The 23,412-nt window shown below is 41.1% G+C and overlaps 1 protein-coding gene across 6 annotated transcripts in view; it reads left to right on the plus strand.

The window, feature by feature from the left end:
- Nucleotides 1–23,412, plus strand: part of triob (trio Rho guanine nucleotide exchange factor b) — a 105,339-nt gene that overhangs the window by 76,566 nt on the left and 5,361 nt on the right. For 4 of the 6 annotated variants that reach the window (XM_051406296.1, XM_051406298.1, XM_051406297.1 and 1 more), the window contains 21 exons: nucleotides 597–787; nucleotides 1,277–1,378; nucleotides 2,512–2,651; nucleotides 2,964–3,063; nucleotides 6,272–6,524; nucleotides 15,696–15,982; nucleotides 16,088–16,258; nucleotides 17,443–17,538; nucleotides 17,961–18,109; nucleotides 18,288–18,354; nucleotides 18,448–18,551; nucleotides 18,660–18,729; nucleotides 18,888–18,977; nucleotides 19,091–19,183; nucleotides 19,290–19,340; nucleotides 19,472–19,549; nucleotides 19,825–20,016; nucleotides 20,214–20,391; nucleotides 20,617–21,524; nucleotides 22,561–22,811; nucleotides 22,943–23,196. In XM_051406296.1, the coding sequence (XP_051262256.1) occupies nucleotides 597–787; nucleotides 1,277–1,378; nucleotides 2,512–2,651; nucleotides 2,964–3,063; nucleotides 6,272–6,524; nucleotides 15,696–15,982; nucleotides 16,088–16,258; nucleotides 17,443–17,538; nucleotides 17,961–18,109; nucleotides 18,288–18,354; nucleotides 18,448–18,551; nucleotides 18,660–18,729; nucleotides 18,888–18,977; nucleotides 19,091–19,183; nucleotides 19,290–19,340; nucleotides 19,472–19,549; nucleotides 19,825–20,016; nucleotides 20,214–20,391; nucleotides 20,617–21,524; nucleotides 22,561–22,811; nucleotides 22,943–23,196 (3,825 nt within the window). Of the gene's footprint in view, nucleotides 1–596; nucleotides 788–1,276; nucleotides 1,379–2,511; nucleotides 2,652–2,963; nucleotides 3,064–6,271; nucleotides 6,525–15,695; nucleotides 15,983–16,087; nucleotides 16,259–17,442; nucleotides 17,539–17,960; nucleotides 18,110–18,287; nucleotides 18,355–18,447; nucleotides 18,552–18,659; nucleotides 18,730–18,887; nucleotides 18,978–19,090; nucleotides 19,184–19,289; nucleotides 19,341–19,471; nucleotides 19,550–19,824; nucleotides 20,017–20,213; nucleotides 20,392–20,616; nucleotides 21,525–22,560; nucleotides 22,812–22,942; nucleotides 23,197–23,412 lie in introns of those variants that run through there. The other 2 variants (XM_051406299.1, XM_051406301.1) reach the window with 2 other exon arrangements.

Consider the following 23,412-nt stretch of genomic DNA (forward strand, 5'->3'; position numbering starts at 1 on the left):
GTTTCCTATTAATTCAACATTCACTTCGCTTTTGTGAATGGATGCACGTCACTTACTTTGAGCACAGCGTTACTCAGCTGTGAGTCATCAATAACTGCATTCAACTTCAATTCAATTCAATTCAATTTTATTTGTATAGCTCCAATTCATAACAGAAGTTATCTCAGGACACTTTTCAAATAGAGCAGGTCTAGACCGAACTCTTTATAACATTATTTACAGAGACCCAACAGTACCACCATGAGCAAGCACTTGGCGACAAGGGCAAGGAAAAACTGCCTGTTAAAAGACAGAAACCTAGGACAGATCCTTCTGCTCTAGGTGGGTGGTCGTCTGTCTCGACCAGTTGGGGTGAGAGAGAGAGAGAGAGAGAGAGAGAGAGACAGACAGACTGGTGCACTTTAACAACAGTATTGGCAATAGCAATCTAGCAGGACCATGGCAGGAGGCTCCACCAGGATCGATAAGAACCTGCGAGACGAGAAAGCACAAGAACTTCCTTTTGTTTGCCACCCACAAAGATGTTTGTACATACTGTACACACATAAAAAATAAATAAAATTGCTTTTTTCCCTCCTCTCCCCTCACTACCTCAGGGTTTGATGGGAACATTGACTCCCAGGGAGAGTTGACACTCCAGGAGTCCTTCCAGGTCTGGGATCCCAAGACTCTGATCCGGAAGGGTCGAGACCGGCACCTCTTCCTCTTTGAGATGTCCCTGGTCTTCAGCAAAGAAGTAAAAGACTCCAACGGGCGTAGCAAGTACCTGTACAAGAGCAAGCTCTTTGTAAGTAATATACTGTTTTATCAGACTGGGTTGTTTCTTTTTGTCTACCAATTACGGCAGCTGAGAAGTCAATTAAGATGTACTGTGAAAGTAACTGAGGATATATATGGATGATGTTAGGAAGCTGTGGATGCATCGAACATAATGCTAAAAGCGCAAATTATCATGAGACACCAGAGAATAGTTGTTATATATACTGTATACCTATCATTACAGTTGTACATTTCTGTGTATTGATTGCCTAACTAAAGATGCATTTTGCGTTGCTCACGTTATCAGACTTTTTCTTGGGTCGGATCAGGTTATGTTGGGTGAAAATTCAAGTTCAAAAGTTGTGTAAAGTTAAAACTCGGTTTGTTTCAGGATTGATCCTTTCCATTTTGGGAGTTGGGTCAGCTGGAAGATCACTATGACTACACGTTTTATTTTGGCATAATTGTTTGTTTATGTATCATGTGGATTTATTTACATGTTATTCATCCCCTTCAGACATCAGAGCTTGGAGTGACAGAACATGTGGAGGGAGATCCTTGTAAGTTTGCCCTGTGGGTGGGCAGGACCCCAACCTCGGACAACAAGATCGTCCTCAAGGTATCAAGATGTTGATTTAAGTGGAGAAGATAAAGGGGCAATGTTTGGTGACTGCATTCATATTTATATTAGGAATGTTTTTCCTTTTTCTTCTTTTAAATATTTCACAGTATCAGATAGAAATGATCAAGTTAGAAAATATTTTTGCTTCATAAAGAGCTTCAATTCCACTTCCGGTACTGTAAGTGTAAAATAGACCCCCATATGATTCCCCTTCTGCAGGAGCAGTCAAGTTGTTCACAAAGAAAGAAGAAGAGTCACTCTGTATCTGTAGTCCACCCCCATTAAAACCTACTTAGGTCCCTCTGTTCAGCCAAGAAAGTTCACTCCCTGTAGGTGGTTGGAGTGTTCTGCTACTTATTCACTCATCACACAGAACCATTAGCATAGCAGTTGATAGGTCATGATCAAAACTCACTAGCAACTTGGTAGTTCTCACGTAGTGAGTCAGAAGCAATGTTTTATGCAGGGTGTGTGTAGATGTGTGTTTGTTTTTGAGACTTACAGAGAGAAAGACAGTGTATGTGTTACGACGTGTGAATGAGTGCTTTACAGCTATCTGTTTTATTGCATAACTTCGGATGACCATCCTAATCTTGGTCTTATGTAACACAGTGCCACAGCAGCCTTGGTGCTGTTAGTTGCCAAGTGAAGGAAGAAGAGGAGACACAGTCTTATGCACAATACGGTGTCGCATTGGCACGGTGACGTAAATACCAAGGAGGCTGACAATAAATGTCTATATTTCTCTCTGTTGAAGCCTAAGTGGTGTTCAGGAGACAGCGTTGTCATCATTTCACATTGTGTCTGAATCAACGCAATCTCGTACTTGAGTCACATACTGAAGTAAAAGATTGCGTTGATCAAATGTGGGATCTGACATAACTATATAATTGCTAAATTAAACCTCATGCTGTGTTATAGGTCAGCAATTAATTCATTCAAGCCAAGTGAAGGAGCAACTGCTTTTATTTTTCTCCGCCTCTCACATCTCTTGTTGCTGATTTAAAGTTTTGTCTGTGTCTGTATGTAAAAAAAGCAGAAAAAGAGACACTTGGCTACACTGCTGACATGACAGCTTTAACACAGAACCTGTTAATCATTATCTGACTTAATTATGTGTTGTGTCCCAGGCTTCAAGTATTGAGAACAAGCAGGACTGGATCAAACACATTCGGGAGGTCATCCAGGAACGAACTGTGCACTTGCGAGGAGCTCTGAAGGAGCCCATCCACATCCCTAAAGCTACTACAACTAAACATAAAGGCAGACGGTAAGTTGTGTAATACTCTAAACTGACATTTTTGTTACATTTGAATGTGCAATAAATATTTGAAAATAAATACTGTAGTAAGTTTAAAAACTATTCTAATCAGTTCTCCTATAATGACCATTAAAACGGGCAAAGATTCAATTACCATTGCAACCATGCTGGAGAAAAATAAAAGTAACACTACAGGGCAAAAAACATCCCAGGATCCATTCTGTTTTCAATAGTCAGTAACCAACATTTCCAGTAAAATGTTATTATTATTAATAATAGTATTAATGGAATGACTGTAATGATAACATTGTCTTTCTGCAGGGATGGAGAAGAGCTGGACAGCCAGGGAGATGCCAGCAGCCAACCAGATACCATCTCCATTGCCTCACGTACATCCCAGAACACACTGGACAGTGATAAGGTAGGAACACACACCCACACACACACACAAGCTCCAGGCATTCTTCATACCCAAAATGTACCAGGCAGCACTTAAGCAATACACAAGATAGCCAATTTATCGGTGTTATTTTATTTTTTCCCTTCACGTGTCACACTATTCAGTTCATTCAGTATTTAGCCTCTCTGTCATTGGTCCATATCATGCCATCACACGGTGGCCTGCTCGTCCGAAGCAGCAAACTGATTAGATTCAGGCAACTTTCCTCAAGTTGTTTCCTTTGAAAGTGTTTGCTTTAAAGCTCTGTCAGATGGACTGTTTTTTCCTCCTCACACAATCAGCATGTGTATGTTTCTTTATGTGTGTGTGTGTGTGTGTGTTTGTGTATGAGAGAGAGAGAGAGAGAGAGAGAGAGAGAGAATCTCAGCTCACTGGGAACATTCGGCCGTGGTTATATCTGGTAATAGCACCACAGAAGGCCTGTCCTCCTACGCTCAGTATGAGCAACTGTAAAGCTAACACACACACACACACACACACACACCAGCACACATAGATACAAAATATTTCCATACTTTTTTGTAATACTAATTATAAACTGTTGCAGTGGACTCTTACATGAGGTCATTATTTTCACACTTGAGTTGGACTTTCCCCAGCTCGGTCTCATACACTTGAGGAAAATCAGGAAAATAACGATAATTAGCTTTGCATGTTCACTGTCGCTGTTTAGTTAACCGGTAGCATACAGTTCAGCTCTTTGGTTGTTTCACACAACATAAAACCAAACTGTTAAGGTGAGGAGGTAAGCAGTTTGTCTCTGTGTTCATGAATTAATTAAGTCATTGTTCCCTCAGTTAAGGACTCCCATGCGTAAATATTCAAAACACTCAATAACACATGCAAGTATAAATTTTGGGTCTCATTCTCACTTTTCAAATGATTCTCTCTATCTCTCTCTCTCTCTCTGTGTGAGAGCTCTCATTCAAGAGGCAGTGACAGTGGTGTGTTTGTGTTAGAGTGAGTGTGTGTGTGTGTGTGTGTGTGTGTGTGTGTGTGTGTGTGTGTGTGTGTGTGTGTGCGCGCCCATGTTCCTGTGTGTGTCTATGCTTTAGTGACTGACTTGTGTGTCAGCAGCTTCAGCCTCCCACACTCTCTTCACAGAGGATGCTCGACTGTATGCCAGACAGGAGAGCACAGTTTTATGTCCTCACAGCTATCGATCTCACACTTTGCTTCAAACATACAAATATTCAGGCAACCACTATGTTTTTTTTGCCTCTGACTTTCTTCTGCGTTTTTGTTGATAAATGGACACTAGCGAGCTGAATTGTGGCAATATTTGTTTAAAGACGAGGATGGATTAACTGCTCCGCTTCGGGGAGGAGACACACGGCAGGGAATCATTTAACCTTCAATAGCCTGATTGTAAGCACCCACAGAGGAGTGCTGTTGACAGCAGCAACTTTTCTTCTGGCCTTTGGATGTTCTAATGGATCAAGATTGTAATTATCTGGGGCTGTTTTTCCCAGGGGAAATATTCCATAAAAAGTTAAATCAATTTTACTATTTTCTAGATAACTTGTGCTTATCTAGGAAGCATCTTCTCGTTGTAATTTAGGACAATTTTAGTGGATTGCTTTAGAAATTGGATTGCTTTAGAAATCAGATTGCTGTAGAGTTTTTTGTCTCTTTGGGACTTCTCTCGCAATGAGGGAGTGGAAAACAATGGAAAAGCTGGAGGACAGGAATTCACATCCCATTTCTCAGCTCCTCAGCTCTCTGGCTTTACCACACTACCAAAGGGTATGTAATATGTATGTAATAATGTCCTTTGGTATTTGAAAAAAAAGCACCATTGTGACATTTACACAGAGAACATCTTTGAAATTATTCATGCAATCTATTTTAGTTGTAAAGGACACAAGGAACATACAACTTTCAACACTATGAATAACACGTCCAATTTTAGAACCATTTAAAGCATGAAATGTGAGAATAATTTTAGTATGCTGGGTATGTAGCTATTATTAACTGAATGACTAATAGTATAACTCATGTATAAGACTTTGTTCATCTTCCATTAAGTCACATTTAATATAAATGTTCACAAGATGACTGAAATCATTTAAGGTTTTCAAAATTCATAAACATTTTACCATGGAGTTCATGAACTGAAACTGCTTTCTTTATAATAAAAAAATAGACTTACAAACAAGTTGCAAACTGCTTCTGATTACATATTAAGAACTTGAAACATGAAACATGAAGTCGAGTTAGATCTTACGCTGTGCACACAATAGAGGACATTACACATTATTGGACATTGTATATGCTTTTGTCTTTCGTATTTGTACAGTAATAGAATTTGTGCACTCTCTGGTGTACTGTCGCTGTATATCTTTCACTTGTGAGCTCAGGTGATTTCTGTAAGAATTCAAAGTATTAATAGCAACCAACAGCTGTACTTTCAGTCATGTGTAGAATTCCTCCTTGTTCTGCCCCTATCCAATGTTGCCTTTCTTTTCATAGACACTCGGCTGATCAGAGTAGACGTTTTGTTTAGTTGTGCTAGGATGAGTCACCAATCATCAGTGCATGTACACTTTTGCTTTACAGTGCTGCTGGAGTACCAGTGCTGTGAACCAAAGATGTTGTGTGGAAATATTTGCTTTTTGTTCTGAGAGCTCATTAATTCCATTTAGCGATGTTAGATGTAACTTTACTGAATGATGATGCCAACAAGCATCATCAGCTTATTGTACCAGGTATTAATACAATACTATCTCAACTTTATTTTAAATATACTTCTGTTAAAATTATTAAAAAGCAGGAGAAATAATAGGAAATTTAATTTAGATCTGTTTGTCCTGTGTGCTGGTAATCAGTACTGACTGGATGAGACACTGATGAAATGTAGCTATTATATGACACTTTTTTATTCAGTGTTTCAAGTCCTAAATCTGACTGCACACTGGTGCTGAATTCCAAGGATTCTCATTCCTCCTTTGTCAATTTAGCAACAATCTAAATGCAGTTTATCACTACACACAAGCTTACTGTATTTAGTTTCACATTGTTTTGTTGTATGACTTGTTGGATATAATTAAGAGACTGTATTCATGCTTTGTGCAAACGTGAACAGTAGCAATAAAATCAACAAATATTTAAAAAAGTTTAACTGATAAAGATTAGTTTTCACAGACATCACTTCTGTCCTCCATTTCAGCTGTCCGGTGGCTGCGAGTTGACAGTGGTGATCCATGACTTCATGGCCAGTAATGGTAGCAGCAGTGGGGAACTGACAGTACGCAGAGGCCAGACAGTGGAGGTTCTGGAGCGACTCCACGACAAGCCAGACTGGTGCCTGGTGCGGACCACAGACCGCTCTCCAGCCCAAGAGGGCATAGTACCATGCTCCATGCTCTGCATTGCTCACTCCAGGTCCTCCATGGAGATGGAGGGTCTCTTCAACCACAAAGGTAGGAGGACATTGTTTCCTTGGATTTTCATACCCACAAGTTAGTTTTTTCATGCACATTTGGACACTTCAGAACATTCAGAAAGCTAATTGGATGCATTTCAGGTTTTGAAGCAGCAAGGCGGCCCGCAGAATCTTGTTATCTCACCCAACAACTGCTTGCCACATCCATGTACACATAGACACAAACAGGGAAAGCTACAAGGATGTATTTCTTGTTTGCAAACATAGCATTGGTGACTTGCAAAACCTTCACTTCTAACCAAACAGCTATTTGGGGAAGTACATGTATTTCTAGGTGTTGCTATGCAACTGTGGAAAGTTTGCTAGAAGCACAGCTTTCTTTTAATTATCTTGAAATAATTTCAACCTTTGGATTCCCAGCCCTGTTTACAGATCTCATCACTGTGAGAAACCTTTATTTTGTCTTAAACACGCAGCAGCATGCATCCTCCATTGTAACAAACATAAAATATTAAACAGCCTTGTGAAGGTGGAAGTTATGATGTCAGAATTTGCATCTGTTGTCATGCCCGAAGGGTCTTATTAAGACAAGTCAATAATGTGGTTCCCAAGGTTATTTCCACAGTCTATGTGTGTTAATATCACACCAGCTCTGGTTACAGCAACAGAAATATGGTTGAATCATATCCTGCCAGAACATAAACTCAACTCATTAAATTTGATCATAATTACCAACATAAGAGATAAATCTTAGTCAAATATATACTTGAATTTGAAGATAAGAAAAGAGGATACAACTTTGAGCGCAAATCTGGCCACCCTATTGAAACAAATATGTATTTCATAACATCCATATGTTGGTTCATGACAACATGTAAGATTAATTTAACAATATCGCCCAATTTTAAATATTGATAAAGGGTCATAGCCTGCTAGTTCTAGGTATCCAATATAAAACATTTTCTTGATAACAGTAATGCTTGGCATGTTGGGTGTGTCTTGGTAAATCCATCCCATCTTTTTATACTCCCATCATTAAAATCAACCTCTGACAAAGACATAGCAGCTGCTCAGGTGGCCACTATTGGTATTCTTGTAGTGGTGATGGGTTTCTTTATCCAGTTGGTATGGATCATGTCAGACCCCGCTGCTATGGATCCCATATTCTTGTGAACTGTTGTTAGTAGTGATAGACGGTGGTAGACAATTGATTGGGACGATTATTTGGCATGTTGAGATAATCGGCATCAGCCGATGTCTGTGCTAACAAGGCCAATAAATAAAACATGTCTTCAGACACATTTGCAGGCACCCTTGTCAGTGTGGCTGTTGTGGAACAATGTTTGTGCTTTTGTGAATTTTGGGAAGGTGGAGAAAAAGTTAGTTTCAAGTGCTGTACTGTAACTTTCAGGCAACCTGCAAATGCCTGAATTTCCTATAGAATAGAATAGAATAGAATAGAATAGAATTGTACATTGATTTTCTTAGTTTTGATATCGGCAGCCCATCTCTATATTTGCATTGGCCATCGAAAATCCCATATTGGTCCACTAGTTGTTAAATCTGCTACTGTGATGATGGCTGATTCCTTCATTGTTTTGCGTTCTGAGCATCAGCTCCTCGTATGATGCAATGATATCTGCTAATTTATCTCACTGTGCTTAGGCAGTCAGGGCTGATTGGAGATTTAATTCTATTTTATCTCATGTCTGCACCTGGGCCATGTAAGGCATTGCTGATGACCTCATCTCAAACTCTGTATACATAGAGAAATATATAGTATGTATACTACGTATATTTATCCAAATCATAATCTAAAGTACTAAACATAGAATAATTATAGCAAACAGAAGAGAGTGAGTGGAAGGCGTTCTATACACAGACCTGACCCTGATTTGACACTGAGTTATGAGCTGCTGTCATCGCATCTTGACAGAAGTTTCAGCTTGTGCCTTTCCCTCTTTAATCTGGAAGAGTGGGTGTGAGCTGTACTGCTTGTTTCTATGGTAATTTAGCATACAAATATTTTCCTGGCAGCCTCTGTGTAGTCAGTATGAGATCTGCTCTGCATTTGTATTTAAAATTATAGGATGCTTGGACTGTACATACAGGAACTCACAACTTTGGAATTAGCTGAATGATTTACTAGTATGGCGCAGGAACAAGGGTAGAATTTCCCTAACTACTTATTTTATACTTTTAACTGCCACTTCACTTTTTTTTTATCTTGCTTCCCTTTCTTCCTTGGTTGTGGTTGTGTGTTTGGGTGGCCAGAGGGAATAATGAAAAGGAGATTCTCACTGCAGGGGTTGATGTGGTCAAAAAAAGGCTGCTGCTGAGGAAGAGGAAGACGAGGATGACAAAAAAAACGTCTTTGCTACTTTGTCAGCCTTTTGTGTTTACTGACCAGCCATGTAGGCCACTTTGTACAAAGTTGTGGAAGGGTGACGGTTTAGGGGATTAGTGTTCTCTGGGAAATCTCCCCTTTTCCTGCTGTGTCTCACAACCAGGAATAATTGACTGTTGGAGGCCAATGTCTGTGTCTGGAATAACAGAATAGAATAGGTGGTTCACATTCAGTAGGATTAGCCTGCAAAGTGTAAAGCTGGCAGCTGGTTGTCTGCTCTGATTATAGGATGTTTAGTGCGAAATAACAGTTGTTCAAATCTGTAGTATGTGGTCAGTGTGTGTGTGTGTTTTCTAAATATTAAATGAAGTGTGTTGTTCAACTAGCTGCTGGAATCTGTGCAAACCTACACATTCCTGTTAAATTGCATTTAGAGGCACTTCTACCTACACGCTAATCACATATCCAGTTGGATTACTGGAATTCCCCTGTTTACCAAAACATGCAGGTTGACTCTCAGAATGAAAAAAGTACTAAAGTACTCACTTAATGACAGTGTTATTGATAAAAGGACTCTGTAAGGAGCCAAGAATAAGTGCAGGAGGTGTATGTACAAGTGTGTACGTGTTTGTACAGGAAAGAGTGTGTTTAGTACCCAGAGAGACACACACACAACCACACACACTCACAGTTAAGCAGGGAGGTCTTTGTGCAATGTGTTTGTCAGATGAAGTGAAGATGTAGCAAATAGAGTTTAATGTTGCATATATACAGTAGTAATTGCAAAACCCAGACTCTTGAGATTCTGAATTGTAGAATTTATGTGAAATTTGTAACCAACCTCTCACTATGACAGTAGGAGCATTTTGCTGTTTGCTTCTCTTCATTTCATAACCAAGTCTATATTTGTTCCAAGCATACTGCACAACTTGTATGCATCCTAATGCCTGTAAAATATGCACCCGCCCACACAAAGTGAGTGGGTGCTTCTACAAAGGGTAATACGGTAGATGTGCTGCATGTTTACAGACATCCCCTTGGAACAGACGAGGCACAGTGGAGGCTTGCCCAATATCCTCACAGCAGCCCACTCATGAGGGAGGGAGGGAAGGAGATACAAAGAGAGAGGGAGAGAAAACATCCTACTCTCTAATGCTGCATTTGACTTTTTCTTTTTCCGCACACTGGACTTCACACTTTCTCTCCCTGAAATTTCAGCGACATAGTTACTGCAGAATTATTTTTACTTTGAACTATAAGTTAAACAGTTGAATGGTGAATAGACATTTAAAGTCAGTTGTCTTACCTGCAGAGATGCTGTGAGGGAATATTTCAAGTCAGAATCCCAGAGGGTTGATATTTGACTGATATGGCTCGTGGAATCGAGTCCTTGGTGTCTCTGAACCCATTTTGCTCCATGGATTCAGCACAGGGAGGACACTCTGACAACTGCAAATTCTGGCTGCTGGACCTGGGTAGGTGCCTCGATCATGTGTCATGAGGAACGATATAATGTGTAGTACACAAGTATTTTTTATTGCTCTTCTGCTTATCTAAACAAACAGTATTTCTATGTCAGGGTAGGTTTTTACTTGACAAAACACCGGAGTTTGATCTAGAGATTGTAACATTCTGTATTTGGTTGTTATGTGGAGATGCAATTGCAGTTTTTGCTTTTTGAATACTATACAGTAGAAAAAGACTGAAAAGTTGAGAATGAGAAATTACATAAGTGATAAGTTCTATTTTTCATTAAATTAAGCTGTAAAGAAAATGTGGTGATAAAATCTATTTTAGACTACGCTTCTGATTATATGACATAAAGTCGCAGTGTTTGCTCTAAAAGCATGTAGAGTCAAACAGTGGGATTAGAAATACAATTGTTTCAGGTGTAGAACTACAGTTTTTTCTTCTTTGACAGCCTGTCTACAAATGGGTTTAACACTGAGGGCATTCACTAATCAAGTGTGGATTATGTTGTGGCATTATGGTATTGGAAGTAATTTGGTGAATGCACTGTTACGTGATTATATATTAAATCTACTGAAATTACATTGACAAGATTATATCTGTATGCCTGGTCAGGCGGGTGCGGCACAGATGGGCAAAGGGTGTTATTCTAGACCCCATGGAGAAAATGAATTAATGAGGTCAAATAGGAAAATGAGGAGCTTCTCACATTGCTAATCCTTTTCTGTTTAAAGTTTTCACAGTTGTCTGCCATATACAGTCTAATAAAACCTTAAACACCATAATATCAGACTAGTTTTGCCAGAATGTGTAGCTGGTTGTCTCTAAATTCCCCTCTCCAATATTCCCCATCCCAACTCCACGCCCTTCCTAACTATGGCTGTCGGTGGCATTGTCCACATTTTTACAGATCAGCTCGCCCAAATCCCCTGGAGCTTTCCCGCACGCTGCACCTCCACCACTAAACGCTTGTCTCCAACCACACTGACTGATGTTTGTGTGCATCTGTGTTTGTATCACTTATCCTGGGGAACATAAGACCACACGAAAGATGCTCCCCTGGTGACACCTCTGGAATCCCAGGCATGCTTCTGTGGAGCTGCGCAGACTTTTGGGATCACTCCAGTTGTACAACAGCCCCTCCCTTCCCTCCTATTCTGAGACATGGGCACACACACAAAGTTGTAAATCTAGCATGTTCTTTGCAGTAGCATGAATGAGCAGTGACTGAATTATGGTAGCTTGCTGATAAATTAGCAAACATCTAGCAGTGGAGAGCATCTGGTGGACTCTTGGTGGGTCTCGTCTCAGAAATATTAGCCCACAGAGTTAAACTGAGATAATGTTATTTTTCGGAGGTCTTTGCCTTTGTAATGCTGTGCTTTTGTATGTTTAAGCAGATGGTGGAGGCAGTTAGTCAATATTTTGAAGTTTGAATGTCGGCACATTTATGTATTAAGTACAGCAGTTTGTACCATATGCAAAACACGAATTCTACATCAATTACTTGCTTGCTGCAGTAGCCCAGGGTTTGAATCCGACCTGCGGCCCTTTGTTGTGTAACATCCCCTCTATCTGCCCCGGTTTCCTGTCTATCTTCAGCTGTCACTATCAATAAAAGGCAATAAAAGCCCCAAAAATACTTAAAAAAAAATAAATAAAGTTTATGACCTCTATGATCATCACAGTCGTATCAATTGAATTATGTGCCTTTGATGCAAAATTGCTCTGGACACAGAGACACCATTCCTAACTGAGTCAGGATAATCATTTTAGCCAAGATTAACAAACATATTGCTAGACATTTCAAAGCCCACTGTGGGCAATGTCTTCAAATTCTCAAATGTTTTTCAGAAAACTATTTTGACTATAGCAAAGGTGAGAGATTTAGATGTAGATGTGTACAGGAGATGCAGAAATTTGTGTGCAAACCTGAGGAAATACAGCAGTTTTTGCCTACAGGTAAGTACAACGTCAAGACAAACTGAATAACCCACTTAAGAACTTAAGAAGCCTCTTGGCTTTTCAGTCCAGTGGATTATTCATTTTGTCTTAATGTATATATTTAGCGGTAGGATTGAAGAGTCTAAGAATTATACGGTATGTTCATAAATTAAGTTTAATCTTCTCAAAAAGCATGGCTTATTTCTGTGACTCAATATTAATACTCAATATAAAAACAGTGATTATGTGAGGAGGACACCCTTGTGAACAAACTATGTCCCCCATTTTTGTTTCCCATGAGTGAGAACCTGACCAGCTGTTCCTGAGGTGTCTCCACAATGAAAAACACCCTGCAGGGCAAAGGACAAAGGTCGTGCCTTCTGTGTGTGTATGTGTGTCTCAAGGGTTATTTTCTACTGAGGAGGAATGTGTCGAGGCTGCTGACCCCATGTTTTATCCATTTACACCCCTGTTAGCACAACCTCTTCGGTCAGAGCGTGTAGATAGCACCAGATGCTCATCTAACTGTCCAAGTATATTCATTTATTTATTTGCTTTTTTAATGTTTTCTGGCCAAAAGCACCACATTATTCATGGTTCAATTATTACTGAAGCTATAATATATATTAATGTCAATTTATTAACTTATCTGAAATTTAAATGTGTCTCTAGTAAAGCTTATTCTCTGCTAATTTATGATGTTCCAAATTTATGTAAAAATTGTAATTTAATCTTATTGAGGCAGCATTCCCTTACAACCAGGACCACAAAGGCAACAATCTCAGTTTTACATTCTGTATCGTATCTGAATGACATTCAAGAGGATAAAAGTAATTGTTTCTCACCATAAATCCAATTGGTTTGACTTGACAGGGTAAAATATTTGTCTGCTTTACTTGCCCTGCAGCCTCTGATGTAATAGCTGAGATGTACTTGCTAACAGCATGGTTACATGTTAGGCTATGACCCCAGCGTGTCTCCGGTCTGTTTGCTCTACATGAAAAGTCCTGACTGCTCCCTGGTTCAGTCCCTTTGAAAGCACAAATTTCCACCTAAGTGTTAAGTCATGTGCACAAGGAGATGGTGTGTGCTATAGGTTGTCAATGTTGTCTGTCATTTATAATAGATGTAGCGGAAAGGGGACTGAAAATGACAGTTGGGTTAGTTGGGACAGTTGTGTGATGCTTTAGTGTCCACTCAGATATTCTAATTGAGGTATTCAACACTTCAACTTTAACACGCTAATAATTCAAACGCATAGTCAACTACACCTGTACTTTCTGATTGTAATATAAATAAGCATCAATATACAGAACTCATAAAGGAAGGTTTTAATAGTCCTCTGAGAGCAATAATAGTAAATGCTTATGTATTCTGTGTCATCAGAATTACAGCCTTACTTAGGCTCCATGATTGTATCCATGACTAAAACATTCCAGTATCGTAACAAACAGTTGGGAAGGTTGGTTTTTTCATTTGGTACTGCAGGGGAGATGGTGCAGGCAGGTAAAATCACACAGTTCCCCCAAAATAAATACTAAAGAGTTAGATTTCATGTAAAGATTTGTGCCAACAAAAGGATTATCTTCCATCAAATTGCCCCTAAGCGAGACAGACAACACCTCCACTCCTCCTATCTTTAAATATGTGCTTTGGGTGGAATTTATTGATCTCCAGAGCAGTCCAAGCCTCCCCTTTCCTGGAATGGAACAGGATCCGTCTGAATTTCTATCTGATAAAAAATAAATTGCAAGATGAGCACAGGATGAAAAGATGTTCACGCCTGCTCTGCCTTGACACGTTCATGTTATTGTGGCCTGACTCATGGCTAAGAAAAGCTTGCACTAGGCAGCTTAAGTATTGCAGAACCGGCGAAAGATCAGGACTATTATCGCTCAGGTTATGCTGAAGATATCTCCAGATGACCTGGGCTTTGTCAGAGTGAGATGGTGAGAGGAGTCTCAGAGAAGATGGCTTCAGAGTCTTAATGTGGGAGATGCTTGTTATTCTGGGAACTGTGCTTTTCTCTTTCCTTGCATGCAATGTGAAAACACATGCTTCGTATCAGTGGAGCGCAGTAAAATTAAGTCTCCCAGAGGCTGAATAACTGACATGCACATTCACATACAGATGCAGTGTCCAATGAGGGAAGGCAGAATTTCCACACCTGCCATTCATAAGAGCCATTCAGGTCACATGGTTTAATCTTTAGCAGCTGCGTCTTTTTAGCCTGAATCTCTCTCACCTTTTACTCTTTAGTCAAGCTGCACAGTATCCTTTAGTTTAATATATTTCTAAAAAACTGAGAAATTGTTTTTTCTTTTTTTGCAATTAGCTTTGAAGCTCAACAACTCATCATGTGATATGACGCAATTGGAGAATAGTATTGTTCTTGAGTCAATTCCAGCCGCCCTAGAGATGCACTTGTTTTTGCTAATTTGCACCATGAGGACATCATCTTAGAGAATTTTCTAATTTAGTTTAGCTACAGCTCTGATCAGCTTTACATTTAAAGTGATTGAAAGCATCAGTTTAGGAGCATATTGAGAGGCTTTGATGAGAACTTTGTCCCAGTAGATAGTAAGAGCTTCCCTCCTTATCCTTAGGTGATTGCCTAAGTTCTTCTTCTTTTTTACTTTGTCCTCTTGCATTGGCAGCAGAGTAAGGGATAATCTTAAATCATGCTGTTACCTCTTGTTAATTCTTACAGGAGGTGAAAGGTCTTGTCCAGGGAATGCTGTGTGGTGTCAGAGTTGGGGTCATGTTGCACATTGTGACAGCACACAAAGAAATCCAACCTCGACAATATCACTCCAAGACTACTCAGTCTCATATCTTGTTGAGCCAGTCGAGAGGTTCTGTCTTCTCATTCAGTAGCGTGCAGCTAACTGGTCAGGGAGTGTCAGAGCAATGGAGGGGAAAGGAGGTTAGGTTAAAGATAGGAAGGGGAACAGGTCTGGATGAGCAGACAGGTGAGACAGACCGATGGATGTATCTTTGAAGTATTCAGACAAAAGCCTCCAGCATCCCTTTATCCTGTATTATTTTCTTTTCGCTCCATTACTAGTCGAAGAAGAGCTTTCCTCCTACAGATTCCCTAAGGAGCAACCATCAGTGCGAGGAAGAGGCCAGCCCGCCTACTGCACATAACACATATCATATCAATCACTTGTAACATACAAGTGATTGATACTGATTAAGTATTTAGTTTAATGTCTAAATAGAACTTCAATGCGAAAAAAAGAAGACAACGACTGACAACTACATAAGTCTAAATCAACATGACATGGGTTAGTCGTTGTCTAGTGTTAGTCCCTGAATTAAAAGACCTGTCAATCAATGTAAAACCAAAAGAAAGTTCCAATCTTGTGGATCATGGATTATGCCTCTTTATTTATGTCAATATCATTATCAACCCCTTCTTTCTTTTTTTCCCCCCAACCTCAGACACCTTGTCAGTATCCAGTAACGATGCCCTCCAACCAGGCTCCAGCCAAACCCTGGGTCCTCACAGCTCACCAGGCCCCAAACGTCCAGGGAACACCTTAAGGAAGTGGCTGACCAGCCCTGTACGGCGGCTCAGCTCCGGCAAAGCAGATGGCCACGTCAAGAAGCTCGCCCACAAACACAAGAAGAACCGTGATGGCACAAGGAAGAACATGGACACAATGCACGGCTCACAGAAGGACTCTGACGACAGTGCAGCCACGCCACAGGACGAGACACTGGAGGAAGTAAGAACAGATAAATCAGTAGATCACTGTCTGAACATTCAAAGAGACAGTTTTGGTTCTGACCTACAGGCTGACAATCATTGTCCTCCTTCTCTCTCTACCTAGCGTATGCGTAATGAGGGGCTGAGCAGTGGTACCCTGTCTAAGTCTTCCTCATCAGGCATGCAGAGCTGCGGTGAGGAGGAAGGAGAAGAGGGGGCTGATGCTGTCCCTTTACCTCCCCCTATGGCCATCCAGCAGCACAGCCTGCTGCAGCCTGACTCCCAAGACGACAAGGTGGGTCACACAGGACAATCTAAAAAGATTTACACACATACATGGTCATAGACAATGGTATGCAGAAAACACAACGCACTAAACCACCCAAGACAAATCAGGGTTATGTTTTGCATTTAAGCTTTATTGTTCATATTATTGTGCTTAATTTTAAATGGGCCTAACACGCTTTTGCTTAATCCGCAATGTGGTGGCACACAAATACAGATATTATTTGGAGGAGGGTTGATCTTGGATTGTAAATCTAAAATAACAAAAACATTTTTATTAAATATTGTATTCCCATTCATCTTTATTTAAACAGCCAAAGTTTTGTTTTTGGTTCCGTATAGATGTGTACAAATATCAGTTTACATGCATGCAGCGCTTACAATAGCACAACTAAGCTTTTACTTTGGCACTAATAACGTTTCTTTTCTTTCTCTTATTTTCTTGATGGTTGCATGTTCCTTCCTTCAGCATTACGTTGATTTCTGTTCTGCTTCTCTTCTTTCCCAGTTTCCCTATCTCTCCATGTAAAACCACTTCTTCATCTCCACTTTTTTATTTAACTTTTTTTTCTTGCCTTATTGTTGTCTTATTTCACCAACTAAATGTCATTCCCTTGGAGTGTAATTGTTCTACTGTTGCTGAAGTGAATACTCCATTCTCGTGTTGCTGCAGTGGCGAGGTGTTTGTGGGACTAAATGGTGAATTCCCATTAAGTCTGGTTTTGAACAGGGGATCCTTTTAAAACTTTGCCTGCCACTATGCCTCAGACTGGGCTCTGTTGCAGAGGCAAACTTTCTCCAATGGAGTATTTAGCAACACTCTTTGCTGTATATGAGTTGCTTGACCAAACAAGGTGCTTGAAGAACAGTCCAACCCCAGAGCTTGCCCTTGACCTAAACCCACCTCATAACCCTTGTTTCCCTGAGACCAGCCTCTGACTGGCTCCAACTTGGCCCCTAATTAACCCTTTTATTAGGGAGATCACACCCACCAAGTCCATATTTGGACATGTGGAATATCGGGGTCCAAACTCAACAATGGTGAGCCTGATCACATACATAGTAGTAGCCATTGAGAATGTATGACTCCTGTACGCATGCAGCACTGCCAAGTTTTACATTTGTCACGTTTTACACCTTAATTGTTAACTTTACTTCTTTCTTTCTGTCTTCCATTTACTCTCTCTTTTTCAGTCTGCGTCTCGTCTGTCCGCTCGTCCCAACAGTTCAGAGACACCCAGTGCTGCTGAACTGGTCAGTGCCATCGAAGAGCTGGTGAAAAGCAAGATGGTGAGATAGAGATCATAAACAAAACTCACAAGTACAACAAATGTAGCACATTTGTGCACAGAACGACTCTGATAGATTTATGAACAAGAACACACACACTTTTTCTGGTGTTGTTGACAGAGAATGGCATCATGGCCTACTAGTCATCTGTCAGGATTGTGACTCACTATGCCAGCTGTCCAATGTTCCAACAAATGGGCATTGCACTCTGGCCAATATCCCCAACACACACATGCACACTGGCCTGCATACAGGAGAGCACAAACACATACAAAAGTAAACATAATACAGTTTCCTTTGGGGTCATAGTTTTTTATTTTGATCCCCGTTAAAAAACAAAGTTAATATAATGGAAATACGTTTTACAATGTGACGGTTCATTCTTTCTACTTCTTCATTCCACTGTCCTCCTCTTTCCTCAGTCACTGGAGGATCGCCCCAGTTCTCTGTCAGTAGAGCAGGGCGACAGCAGCTCTCCCTCCCTCAATCCCTCCGATAACTCCCTCCTCTCCTCCTCTTCGCCCATCGATGAGGTGGATGAGCGCAAGTCTGGCTTCTTCAAGAGAAGACAGTGAGTTATAAGCCCACGTCTTGTTAGTGTTTTCATAAACAAAAGCTACTTGAGTTCAATCAGTTAATCATGTTTGTCTTCATTTGTGTGCTTATATGGAACATTTCTGATGTTCATCCACAGCTGAGTGCATTACATTAGTATTACACAGTGACAATTTCTGTTTTGTGTCTCTCAGTTATGTGCTTCTGGAGCTGGTGGAGACTGAGAGGGACTATGTCAGAGATCTTGGATCAGTGGTGGAGGTAAAAAACAGAAATCACATACGTTTGTAACATATGATTGTTTTTTGATGAGTGCTGTATGTTTTATAAATGAGTCAACTTTCCTCCCCTTAGGGCTACATGAGCAGAATGAAAGAGGAAGGAGTTCCAGATGACATGAGAGGAAAAGACAAGATTGTTTTTGGAAACATCCATCAGATCTATGACTGGCACAAAGAGTATGCTGGCAGTCTTCTTTGTTAACATACCCTTCAAATTCCACTACCCAAAAGTGCCGTGTTCCTTGGCAGGTTAAATCATGTGTTTGTCTCTTGATTGCTCTGCAGTTTTTTCCTGGGAGAGCTGGAGAAGTGTTTGGAGGATCCTGACAGGCTGGCTCCTTTATTTGTCAAACAGGTGAGAAATCTGTTCATATTTGTCTTACATTACGTTTTTCTGTTGAAGGATTCTAAGTACATTTTATTGTATTCAAAAGAAAGTAATGAAATTATATTTTCTGTCATATTTTTTTACACTTCTAAAAAGCAATTTTTGTCTTCTGGTTAACTTTACAGGAGCGGAGGCTACACATTTACATCGTGTACTGCCAGAACAAACCTAAATCTGAGCACATTGTATCAGAGTACATTGACACTTACTTTGAGGTAAGATTGTTGAAACCATTTACACCTGCCCAAACCTACAGAATGTTTTCATTGTTGTATTGTCCAAGTGATTAGTATTTCCTAAAGTTAATAATATTTGTATCTTTCCTCAGGACCTAAAGCAGCGATTGGGCCACAGATTGCAGATCACTGACCTGCTAATCAAACCTGTCCAACGTATAATGAAATACCAGTTACTACTGAAGGTAAATCCACCATATTGTTACTTTGTGGGCTGCATTCAAGGAGTACTCTTCATATGTCAAGTATATATATACACTATATGTATATACATTTTAAATCTTTTCACAGGATCTTTTCAAAATTTCTAAGAAGGCAGGAGTGGATACGACAGAGCTGGAGGTAATGTGATGACCCTTTTTCAGCTTGAACGTGGTAATGTACAATCATACTACTTGAGCCACATGTGAAAAGACTCACATTCCTTGATTATTTTCGCTTTAAGTTTGTTTTACTCTCATGCTGTACAACAGAAAGCTGTGGAGGTGATGTGTGTGGTCCCCAAACGCTGCAATGACATGATGAATGTTGGTCGCCTTCAAGGCTTCGAAGTAAGACTGCTCTTTATCCTCTCAAAAGTGTGTGTGCATGTGCAACAGGTGTGTGTGTGTATGTCTGTGTCTGTCTGTATGTGTGTGTTTGGACAATAATACTAAATAAAATAAGGTAACAATGTAAATAGTTTATACCCTGCAGAAATCAATTTCTAATTTCAGCCATCTGCCACCAGATGTCAGTGTGCACTCATTTTTGCTGACATGAAAACTGCTAGGTGTTCCTGTCTTTCCTCTGATTTCTTTTCCCTCTGCTGTCCCTCTTTCTTCAGGGTAAAATTGTGGCACAGGGCAGATTGCTTCTCCAAGACACCTTCATGGTGTCAGACCAGGATGGAGGACTTCTGTCCAGGATGAAAGAGAGGAGAGTCTTCTTGTTTGAACAGATTGTCATCTTCAGCGAGCCCCTGGACAAAAAGAAGGGCTTCTCCACTCCTGGCTACCTGTTCAAAAACAGCATCAAGGTTAATGCAGCTAAATAAAATCACAAAAAAGTTACAGAGCAAAATGTCTGCCTGCCACAACTGAAAAAAATTACACTATCTATAGATTGTATTCATGTATTTTAGATTGTACTGTAGCCTCTTAATTAAGAAGCCTTGGTAAAACTATTTTTAACATTTTCCCTGCCTCCTTCCTCTTGCTTCCTTCTTCTTTTCAGGTGAGCTGGTTGGGGTTAGAAGAAAATGCTGATGACCCCTGCAAGTTCACACTCACCTCCAGATCATCTAGTGGCAACCTGGAGAGGTACACACTCCATTCCACAAGCCCTGGAGTCAGTCAAGTCTGGGTCCACCAGGTCAGCCAGATACTGGAGAACCAGCGCAATTTCCTCAATGGTAAGAGAATGATATGCCAGCTACACCAGAATGATGCTGCAGATGCTGAAAATTTGCACTAGTAGCATTGTATTTGAGTTTTCAGGCTTGTCCTAGAACTTTTTTAATCTCTTGGAACTAAAGAATCTCTATTTTACTTTAAGGTTTCTTTCTTGAAATATGAGTTTTCGCATAAATATAAATTTGTGACATGAGTGAAATCTTGCCCCTCCTATTCTCTCGCAGCTCTGACATCCCCCATAGAGTACCAGAGGAACCACGTGGGAGGTGGCGGGCCAGGCGGTCCACCCAGCAGTAGCAGCAGTAGTACTGGAGGACTGCCAGGAGGCAGCAGCTCCAACAGTACCTCCAACATGGGAGGGGGAGGTGGCGGCGGCGGTGGTGGCTCTGGAGGATCAGGGAGCAGCTCCTCCTCTCTGTGCGGCCCTCGCTCCCGACCCTCCCGCATTCCACAGCCATCCTCACGCCTCCCCCAGCCTGTCCACCACCACCACCCCCCGGGCCCTGAGGGGCCCGACAGATCAGCAGGTATGTGGTCACCCTGCCACCCTCAGTCCCTCCCCTCGAACCCCTACTCAGACAGTCCCTCAAATGGAGAGCTGTTAGCCTCAGAGGTCCCTAAGATGAGGAGGCTGGATAGCCCTCATGGGAGTAACAGTAATAACAGTAACAGGACATCAGACAGCATGGAGGCAAGTGTCAGACCGGGTCTGGGGAGCTATGAAGAAACTCAGAAATATCAAACAGCTGGTATACCACAGATGGCAGTGGCGCCTCTGAATTTGCCTCTAAAAAGCCCTCGAGTTGGGACAGTTTCTCCTCTGATTTCACCTCAGTCCCCTGGAGGAGGAGGTGGAGGAGGAGGAGGAAAGGAAGCATTTGTCCCCTCTAGCCCAGCTCATAAAGGCAACTCTTTCTGGGCTATGGTCCCTGCTATGCCTCCCTCTCCCGCCAGCCGGCCTGGTTCCTTCTCATACCCCAGTGACAGTGGTGGTGGAGGGGACTCTTTGGGCAGAGGAAGCCACGGGACGCCCTCTCATCACCGTCACTCCACCCACAGTAAGGACATAGACCGCATGAGCACCTGCTCCTCCACCAGCGAGCAGTCCATACACTCCACCCAGAGCAACGGGGTAAGATGCCAAGTCGAGGCCCAGGCTTCAGTGAGGCCTAGGACTACTCACTAGTCACTAACCTTGCCCTCACTGACTGGCTGTCAGTCAGTCACCCTGCCGCTGGCTCTGAGAATGGCTTGTACATGCACCACACTGAAGATTAACGGCTATCTGAGTGCACTAACTTCACCAACAGTGTGTGTGAGAGAGAATCCTCCCAGAATGTACTAACAGTGTGGATCTGACTCATAGAGCAACTGTTTCTGCTTTCTTAGACACTATTTCTGAGCTTCAGTATGTGTTTGCTTCTCAACTGCAACTGATAGACACTAACAGTTAGCAAATGATTTTAAAAACACCATTTCTCTTTGGTCTTTTTTATTCATACTTCCGCGGGAATATTCTCATGTGATAATAAGTGATCTCTGGTCAAAACTTTGTCATGGGCAAGGAGCTCTTTCACGTATGACCTACTTTGCATTTACAAAGCATTTAGTCTGAACTTTGCAATGGTTAGCCTTGCGACTACACCAGCTGCTGTTTGCTTCACTTCAACCCTATCTGCCTTTCTTCGAGTGCCTTCTTCTCAGAAATTGTTTTTTACTTCAACTCTACTCTGTCCTGAAAAACACACAGTTACTTATTTCAGCATCTCTGAGCTGAGGATGCTAACTTCTGCTTCACAACTTCTCAGAATATAACTTCTATCTTATATAGTGACTTGTGACTCATCACTGTAGACATGAATTAATGCTTTTACCAATACTTTGCAAGAGAAAAAGCATTTTGCAATGCTTCCTTTGCTGCATGCATCAAGCATTTTAGCAAAGTCATGAGTGTGTAACTGTCGATCAAATCATGCATTTGATTGGTGTGAAGATACTGTTAACACGTCTGTACTTCCCTTTTTCAGGAATGTATGTGTCTGTGTTTTTTAATATGTTTGTGTACAGGAATGTGTTGGTTTGCGTGTGTGCAGTCTGACATTGTTCAACATTTAAACAGTGTTTAATGTTTAAGTCTAAAGTTTTATATTCTTATTCCTTTTTGGCAGAGTGAAAGCAGTAGCAGCAGCAGTGTGTCCACCATGTTGGTGACCCAGGACTATGTGGCAGTGAAGGAGGATGAGATCAGTGTGGTGCAGGGTGAGGTGGTCCAAATGCTAGCCAGCAACCAGCAAAACATGTTCCTGGTGTACCGTGCGGCCAATGAGCACTGCCCTGCTGCTGAGGGCTGGATCCCCGGCTATGTATTAGGACATACCTCATCCTCCATCACACCCGACCTCCCCGAAGGAACCATCAAGTAAGAATAAGAAACATTTCCCCTGTTCCTGAGACAAAAACAAACACATGTACATGTCAGAATTCATCATGATTATGCAAAAAAAAAAAACTGAGAGACAACCCCCCTCCCCCCTGTGTTGTTTGCTTCAGAAAATCATTATCATGGCACACAGCGCTCCGTATCCGCCGAAAGTCTGAGAAAAGAGATAAGGATGGCAGGAAGATGGAGAATGGCTACCGAAAGTCTCAGGATGGCCTGGCCAACAAAGTGTCCATCAAGGTAGAGAGTATGAAGATAACTTGTATAAACTTCAAAATCAATTTGCTCTCTGTCCTCACTTTACATTCTAATTTTGTCCTTACATTTTCATTACAGCTTCTAAATCCCAACTTCATCCATGATGGTATGTGCACACTGTTGCTTTTGACCAAGGAGTGAGTGAGTGAGTGAGTGAGTGAGTGAGTGAGTGAGTGAGTGAGTGAGTGAGTGAGTGAGTGAGTGAGTGAGTGTGTGTGTGTGTGTGTGTGTGTGTGTGTGTGTGTGTGTGTGTGTGTGTGTGTGTGTGTGTGTGTGTGTGCATGCATGTAATCCTTATTAAATATTATACCTGAAAAGATAT

The sequence above is a fragment of the Dicentrarchus labrax genome, unplaced genomic scaffold (genome assembly GCF_905237075.1).
Source record: "Dicentrarchus labrax unplaced genomic scaffold, dlabrax2021, whole genome shotgun sequence".
Lineage (NCBI taxonomy): Eukaryota > Metazoa > Chordata > Actinopteri > Moronidae > Dicentrarchus > Dicentrarchus labrax.